The sequence below is a fragment of the Primulina huaijiensis genome, chromosome 7 (assembly GCF_012295235.1).
Source record: "Primulina huaijiensis isolate GDHJ02 chromosome 7, ASM1229523v2, whole genome shotgun sequence".
NCBI lineage: Eukaryota > Viridiplantae > Streptophyta > Magnoliopsida > Lamiales > Gesneriaceae > Primulina > Primulina huaijiensis.
This window is the reverse complement of record NC_133312.1, coordinates 23,173,587-23,182,665: the sequence shown is the minus strand read 5'-3', so window position 1 is coordinate 23,182,665 and position 9,079 is coordinate 23,173,587. Positions and strand designations below refer to the sequence as shown.

Sequence of the window (9,079 nt, the reverse complement as noted above, 5' to 3'; positions counted from 1 at the left end):
AAATATAAAAAAAGTCAAAGTTATTTCGTCCACCAGATTAAAAGTTTTTGTCTACGCCCGTGTACATAATACTACCTTCCCCCTTCAAGAAAGAAGGTAAATTGGCTGATAGACAACATTGTTTCGCATTCTTACGATGAAATACTAAATAGTATCAAACCAGAATAGTGAGATACATTGTGTACATAGTTGCATGAGGTAAATAAAATTATCAGAGCCGTATAAGCAGTAAACTTCCTCTTGTCTACATTCGAAACACGCCCCCATCCCCGAGTGGATTCTAGGGGAGAATCTCACTTCCGGAGTCGAGTTTTTGAACGAACAATGACCTCAATGGGGGTACTCATTCTCGAAACTTGAGAGACGAGAATCGGAGAGAACGGTGAATAGCTGTGTTTCCACAAATAACTGCAGAAAGTAAAAAGAAAAATGTATATCTATGTCCCACGGATAAAAGTATAACGTCTTCCCCAGTAAAACATTTCAATGTTGATATAATAGGCTATGACAAAGGAAGTGGTCTAACTTTATCCCTAGCCAGCCCACAAAATAACATATATGCATAGTTCTCATGATTGTAGACATAGGCTTTTTATAAATTTTTTGGTCTACATATTTATTTAGTAATTCGGCCTACCGTCATCTTTTGGCTGTGTTTTATCAACAATGCAGTTAAATTAAGAAAACTGAAAAGAGAAGGTGACATAGGTAATTGGCACATATTATACCTCAATGAAAGACTGGTCCCCATCAGGAAAAGAATCGATAAAACTGTCCTTCAGAAGTATGGAAACCTGAAATTGTGATGTATCAGATAAAGCTAATCATTTGACTATCTGAAGTGTGTGTTACTAGATTAAAATGCAAGCAATAAATCAAAACCCTGTCGTCGTTGGATTGCACGCTCGTAATTGTGTGGGACCTGAAATCTGTACAGAGTGACTCCATGTACTGCCTCATAACAAGTAGAAATTGTGCAGCAGCATTGGCCTGCAAATTTGTGACACAAACATACTGTCATGTCAAGAGGAGACAAGTACAATTCATTCAATATTCGAGTAACAAAACAATAATCAGGAATCACGTTAGCAGAAAAGGTAGGAGCAAGAGAAAACAAGCAGAAAGATGGAACTCGAAAAGATTTGTCACGTCCAAGGATTCTACATAATGGATCCTGTTATCAACAATAAACCATCCATTCTCCCATTGCAAAAATTATTTCCTGGAAGAGCTTATTGAGCAACCCGTTGAAAAATAATTTTTCGTACTTAAAGAAAGATTAAGCGAGCAAGTTGCTATGCACAATACCTGCACTTCATTGCATTTATGTACTGGATGTTTTTGGGAGATGGAGCTTTCCCGAGATAATAAGGAGTGGAATGGCCCAAGTTCGGAAATGAGTTCTTTGCGTCTCGGTAGTAGTGGCAGATAACATGTTTTCACCTACCATAAAATAACAAAGTTGCCCATCACTAGTGCTATGATCAATAAAAAGAGACAAAATCTAGAAAAGAGGACTAAATCAAATAGCAAACACTGGAAAAAACCTAAAAAAATTTAAAAGCTAAAATCAGACAAACCTGGTTTTTTATAGCATTAACACGAACTAGATTAGAAATTTTCTTCTTCAGGTCGCCTATTTTATGTTGTATGCCAACCTACACAATTATCGGGAGAACAAAGTGCACAATGCAGAGAATATTTTAGCTCACTTAATAAATATACTTCCATTTATGGCGAGATTCATGGACAATGGACATCTAGAAAACAAAAAACAGCGAGTGCAAAACTACAGCAATCATCACTTGAAGAAACTTCTGACATTTGAAAACCATAAACTAAATATTATAAACTTCTCAAAATAGTTGAATTCTTGACTAAGAAAGACACAATCCATGTGATGGATTGGAATGGTGTCCGCCGTGCACACAAACAAACGTCATCGGAAGAATATATATGTACCAAACACATACATACACAAGCATTCACATTTTTGTATAACAAGTACAGAACTAGTTAATTGATTGTCTGTTTTCGGTGTCTCGGCACACCATTTGAAGTCGATTGAGTTTGTATAAATTATTATCTACTGGGATGTCCAGTGTATTCGTACAAAACCTTTTTACTTCTTTTTTTTAAAAAAGGTACCTAACTAATTGTAAATAAATTAGACGAATCACAATCAACAGCATGACACAAAATATATTGAAATACAAACTCACAATGAAAGGAACAGGTGCATCAAGAAAATCTAGCATTTTTCCAGGAAGAATCTGCAAATAAAAAAAACTCAAACAAATAGAGATGAAATTTAGAAATGACAGAAAGAAAGCTGCATAACTGAACGAGGACAATGCCAACTTATGAAATTCTATGATAAATGGCTATCCACCAGCGGTGAAAAAAAGAGGTTAAAAACAAGACATATTCCAAAAAACATCATAACAAAAACGAAATCAGACATCTGAACAACTTGACAATTAAAGAAGTTCTAACAGAGCATATTTTTCAGCACTGAATGACAATTTAAATTATGTGTATAATGTTGCTGCTAGACTTACCGGAAGAAATAAACTCTGCCATTCGAATGGTCGGATTATGGGAATAATAGACAACACCAGAGCTGATAGAACTCCCTGTTGAGAAAAAATACATAATAAATTCCTTCAGAATCAGAAGTTTACCTTAACAGCCAATTTCTGATAAAATTACCAAATTTGGGCACAACACAACCACTTGCTTTTCTAAGAGGACACCGGTGACCAAAGCCAAAATCTGGAAATTAAAAAACTCATTACACCCCCACAAACTGCATGGAATTTAAATGCTTTAATCAGAATGTGTAAAAACTTCAGCCATTAGTAACAGACTGAGAAAATTGTATGACGGTACAAGAGGTGAGGACTAGTCTGTGAAGACTTTGTAGCCAAAAAATTCTCTTGAAATAAGAAGTTTGAAGTTTTTAACTGGACAATATCAAGGAAATAGATTTATTAAACTCAATTCACAAAAAACAAGGAATGTGAGAGAAATGGGAAAAGAGTATCCTGTTTTAAATGCAGATTTTTCTTGTAATTTTGTGTGATTGCCTCTATGAAAGCATCGTGTTTCTTTGAGTAAAACTAAAGCTTCAATTCACAAAAGACAAGGAATGTGAGAGAAATGGGAAAAGAGTATCCAAAATACTTCCTCTGGAGTGGTTAAAAAGGAGTTGAGCAAAAAGAAACGTGAACTAGTATCAGAAAGGAACATAAGAATCCAAACAATACTAAAAGAAACAATACCAGCAGCGCGTAAATCAAAGAAACTTGGCAACTATAATGAAAAAGTGAATGAACATGATAAAACTTCTTTTGTAGTTTTGGTAGAGCCGTGCAATTTCTTGAAGCATTTTTAAAGGGGTAAATATTCTCAAAGTGTATAAAAGAGCATTAATGATAATATTAAACAATGGAATACAAAGAGAAAACAAGAATGTAAAGTTAGAATAACATTACACTTTCAAGGGAAAGAACACGACATATTGTAGCAGTAGTCCATAAAGAGAGTGAAGCAGCTTCCTCGGCAGCTGCTAATTTTAACTTGACCTACAAAACTGAATTGTGTCAACTAAATTTATTATTATTTCACATGCAAGCATTCCTATATAACTAATAAATAGTGTAAAATCAGTCTAACCTGAGTGACTTTGTTACAATTTTTCATTTCAATATCAAGATACTTCTCACACAATCCGAGGGCTGAAATAGAAGGCCGCTGATATTCAGAGGCCTGTAGATGCTCCAGTGGCCGAAATATTATTTGACTTCCCCTAGGGGGCATAGGAATGGAATGATAACCACAAACTAACTGCAGTAAATCATTTTTACTCTCCTATTACAGAAACCAGAAAGAAACATGGAGTATTGAGCAAGTATGTGCAAGAAAATGGCAACCCATATAGCTGAAACAATATGCATATCAGTATTATAAACTCACCCTTGCCCACTCCATTACTGTATCATCAGTGGGATCGTCATTTACGTCAGATAAGGTCCCATCATCATCCACTTCTGAAGCCATACTTCTAGCTGAACTGCCAAAAGAAAATTACATATTCATGAAAAACAATTATGCGAACAATGCGTTTAGAAAGCAAATAAAGCAAGAATAAGTCCAAATGCAACAGTTGAATAACATGGACTCAACCATTCGTCAGCTCAAGTGTATTAAAAATCAACCAAAGAAACTAACTATTTTCCCACCTACATAAGGCCTCAAAACTTGAACAATGATTCAATGACTGGGTACTCGGGTAGACAATGGGGCGACCATCTGGAGTATGACTATTAACATGTGTCCTGTACATCTGTTCGATGTCATTGGACTGATTTTCTGCCTTAGACGAACAAGTATCAAAATAATGCATATTTGTTCTATCATCCTTATCTAATCTCCTAAATCGACTGTTATCCAACGAGTCATTAGCAGTAGGAAAATTGAGTTCTCGGCCCGATGATGGTACATCCTCCTCTGATATAATTCCTGCTGCAGCAGCCGTGACAGCTGTTGCACTATTGACTGGTATTGCTGAAGCCATCCAGTCAGTGTCACTTTCTTCATAAGGAGAATCAACATTTCCATTTGTATGATCTTTTGACACAGATTGGAGAGGGACATGATCGGCAAAAGATATTTCACTGACAAACTGAGTAATTCGGTTCAGACGGTCTTGCGAAATAATGCTGCATCCAAGCATATGAAGCACATTAATTTAAGTATACAATTCTCCACCAAAAAGCCAAACATGGAAGAATGAAATGATCCTGACCTGTTCAATATCTCAAAATGTAACTCAAAGAATGGTACTCTTGTTAAAAAACAATAACAACGAGGAGCAGGAACCAAAAACCTATTGCATCCAGAATGAGATAGGGAAAGGCCTGATGAAACCCCTGAAATGGCATGTGGTTTCTGAACAAACTCTTTTACATACAAGCAAACACCATAAAGTGTTGCATTATCTGCCACCTGCTCAGAGCATATTGGCACAAAAGAGTTTTCAGGTTAAAGGAATAGGAAATTCTGTAGACAAATCTAACCAACACGGATTCCAAGACACGGAGAAGCAAAAAACATCCAAACTATTCATAAGAAAAGTGTAGTGCTTTTGCAGATAAAGGATCTCAAAATCACCGATATGATGTATAATATTCATGAAGTACTTCCAAGTATCACCTAAAATGAAGATCAAACCGCTAGAAGACGAGTGGTGAGCCATAGAATACAGTGCAACATAAGAACATTCAGCTATATTAACGAGGAGAGCAAGGATGATAAAGAGAATGAGAATATTAAGTTGAATGAAATGTTCCTCACAGAAAATGGATTACCAACAAGAAACTTGAGCGTTGTTCAAAATAATCAATTGTCTGGGTGAAAATATATAGACCTTGCCTTGAGAGAAAATATAAAAGACGAATCATCTCTGAATAAATGTTCCTGAATAAATGTACAACAAACAGTCATATTTGGGATGAAAGGCAGAGAAGTTAGAATGAAGAATGAGTGGTTGTGTTTTTCAAAGCCCTTTCTCCTGTAATAAGTTAAATTTTTTTGTTCAAATACCTATATGGTCCATGTTATGGAAACACAATAAAAAAAGTGTCTCATGTGCCAGATATTCATGATGTGAAGAACAAAAATTGAAATGGATGTGTAAGATTTCCCGCATACCTGTCCATAGACAAGCTCATTCAACTCACTAAGTGATGGTGTTTTCTCCAATACTTGTGCCTAGATTTAGAATACAGAATCTTCAGATATTCATAGATTTTTGGCGTTGAATACGATGTATTTTACAACAGCTTTACACAATTACAAGTTCCTCAAAGTTATAAATTGATAAATTGGCTGAATGGATTTCATATATCTAAAGAGATCTACTATTGGAAATTCAACTATATAATCAGTCATAATTAATCAGAATCAGTCAAATAAATGATATCCTTATTCTAATATGTTAAATTCTATCTAAAAAGGAAATTTAAAAGTACAAAATATTATGCAAGTTGCATATGATAAATCTTCCCCTTAAGTTGGTCCACGGAAATCACATATGTCCTACTTGAAGTGTGCTGCATACAATGCCCCGCCATAAATTGTGATTTTCAGTTTCATTTTGGAGAAATCTTCAATTTAGAAATGAAAACTCCTACCCATCTAGATTATCGAACAATTGTTAAAACAGAACTTCCTGACAAAAAAACAAGGAAAGAAAGATGATAGATTGTGCAGACTATTTTATAGTCCATGCGAGAACTTAATGATTTTTTTATATATATAATAAAGCACTGCAGTGTGCCGCTAACAAATAAAACAAGCACATGCACACGCTGTCTACCATTTTGCTTAAAATGACTGATGTCTAGCTGACAGACATGTAGATAAAAAAATGCTAAGTTGCCAGATTCATAACTCAAACTCTTGGAAGAGTCATGGAACAAGGCAAGCACGTACGCACCTTAACACCTTCGGGAAAGCAAAATGCAGCCAAATCTTTCAGTCTCAAAGCCAATTTTTTTCGAGGAGGATATTTAAAGAGCACCTGTTGATTGCAAATGAAAATATAAGAATAGAACTCTAATTGAACTGCCTCTGCACATGTTAACATATTGAATAGTAGGAAAATGAAAAATAAAAATATTAGTTTCAATTTGAATAGCAGCCTTCTTCACTTGAATCAGTTATATCCATATGAAATTTAAGATATAAATAGGTATCTACCTTAAACAAGGAGAAAGTTAGACGATGCTTCAATTAAGAGAGCATAGGCTTATTTTTTAAGGAAGACATAACACGTGGACTGTTAAAAGTGATTCGTATACAGCACTGTCAAAGAAAGCATGTGCATGCACTCAATTGCAAGAATTTGGTAAATGTTATGTCAAACTATAAATAATAAGCAACAAAACCTGAGGTTCCAATTTTGGAAGTGTGGGCTGCTGATATGGCGGCGTTTTCAAGTCCAACATTTCAGCTCTTGCCTTTTCCCATTTCTTCCTCCTGATGAAGGCATCCTCAACAACCCCAAGATTGGCATCTGGATGAAGCCCCGCAACAATAAAGTGTTCAAAAAGAGATGTAGGCTCCTTATATTTTTCACGGTCCTACATTCACTCTCATCTTATAAAATTATAGAAATCATAAAGAATCTCAATATTCACAAGTGGTTAACCAGTCAACCACAGAGAAAAATTGAATGTACAGGGCATATGGAACAGCATTAGTGTAACTAAGAGTTACCAATGAGAAAACGGAAAAATCAATGTCATGACATTTGTTGATTTCGAAGTTGTGGCTTCTGATTGTTGGAAATAAATTAGTTCTGAGCATGTGACATGTTCTCAAGGGAAAAACCCCAGAAAGGTTTCAATAAACATGCAGGTAATAACGGAGCTTAACTTTTAAAAAGTTGTTAAAAATCCACAAGGAAATAATTCGCATGTATAAGAATAAAATCAGGTCGATCAATGACATCATAGAATCTATCAAGACATAAAAGTAAAAGAAATAAATGTAATATTGAGTTTCGAAAGTAAACTTAGACCTGTTACCCTTGAAATAATGAAAAAAAAAAATATTTAGCTTTTCGCTGTTAATGTTACAAGGATGCATACCAATGTTTTTGACTGAAGCTGATACCACTGTCTTTTCTGGTTCGCAAGAATCTCAGGATCGAAAGAAGGAAACTGGCTGCCTTCACGAAAACTACTACTATTCCAATGCAAAGCCTTTCGCATTTGACACGTCCATTTCTGAAAACTGCTAGTGCTACTGCTACTGCTACGCCTATGAAACGAAGCCACTACTTCACTACGGGCACGCCTATGCCTGGGCGCCGGATCCAATTGTGGAGGAGTTTTGAAGATTGGACTCCCTGAATATGCTCCATGGAGTGCTTCACCGGCCCTTCTAACTGCCTCCTCGGATAGTTTCTGCAACACGACGATTGGGGATGCTGGAGTCGACCAGTCTTCTTGCACATCATCATTTTCTTTTGTTTCCATTTTCATATTCTAGTTATGCAAGAAATTTGCTATTTCACACCATTAATTTTCACTCTCCTACTCAAAATCATGGTGAACCTGAGAATGCCAGCATCCTCCACCATATCCATTTTACTTCAGTCTGTGCAGTGAACAATCACACCAATTGCAACACAACTGCCTAAAAAATCCTATCCCGATCCTTGTAATTATAGAACACAAACAATCCTGAAATGAATATCCACGTAAAAATACCTTAAAAGATAAACTATTTTTCTGTGTCGCGTGTGTGAGTTTGCGAACCATGAAAACAAGAAAATGAAACAGAACAAATAAATGAATCATTGCTTCCAATTTCCATTCAAATTTCAAGAAATACACAAAGTATCATCAACAAAGAGCGATCTTTATACCTTTCTACTCTTCGTATCACGATCTTCAATACATTTTCTGCGATTGAATCCAATGCTTGACCGATTTCTTGTAAAGGTGTGCGTAATGTGTGTGTGTCAAATATAGAAAGCGGTGCAAAGAAAACACAGGTGGGCATGCAGAGGAAGTTATCAGACACATACATCCAACTGATTTTCAACAAATAAACATAAAATATATTTACCATTTTCCTTCGAATAGCCAATAAAACAATATNCTTCATATGATAGAAAGAAAATCAAATATTATTTATAATTTTAAATTTTTAAAAATTTCGAAGTCAATTTTAAAAATTAAGTGAAATGTGAAATAACTAAAATTAAAATATACACAATAATGAATTTGAAATGAAGTGCGACGGAAAAAACTTATATTTTCTTTATTGAAATATTTAGAAAAAAATTCAATTTTTTTCAAGTACATCTAAAAAGAGGCAAAAACTTGTGTGAGACGGTCTCACGGGTCGTATTTTGTGAGACGGATATCTTATTTGAATCATCCATGACAAAGTATTACTTTTTATATTAAGAGCATTACTTTTTATTGTGAATATCGGTAAAGTTGACTCGTCTCACAGATAAAGATTCGTAAGAACGTCTCACAATAGACATATTCCTAAA

The 9,079-nt window shown here is 35.1% G+C and overlaps 1 protein-coding gene across 1 annotated transcript; it reads right to left on the bottom strand.

Annotated features, from left to right (window-relative positions):
- Window positions 1–210: 210 nt before the first annotated feature.
- Window positions 211–8,609, bottom strand: LOC140980443 (uncharacterized). The gene is made up of 19 exons (XM_073446253.1): window positions 8,441–8,609; window positions 7,659–8,255; window positions 6,954–7,148; window positions 6,503–6,586; window positions 5,716–5,775; window positions 5,437–5,481; window positions 4,811–5,010; window positions 4,245–4,724; window positions 3,979–4,075; window positions 3,679–3,873; window positions 3,498–3,587; window positions 2,713–2,775; window positions 2,562–2,636; window positions 2,223–2,273; window positions 1,581–1,658; window positions 1,309–1,443; window positions 883–990; window positions 729–794; window positions 211–408 (listed from the first exon to the last, which is right to left on the bottom strand). Exons 2-19 carry the CDS (start codon window positions 8,052–8,054, stop codon window positions 331–333), a joined length of 2,496 nt encoding a protein of 831 aa, XP_073302354.1. The 5' UTR covers window positions 8,055–8,255; window positions 8,441–8,609; the 3' UTR covers window positions 211–330.
- Between the last annotated feature and the right edge of the window lie 470 nt (window positions 8,610–9,079).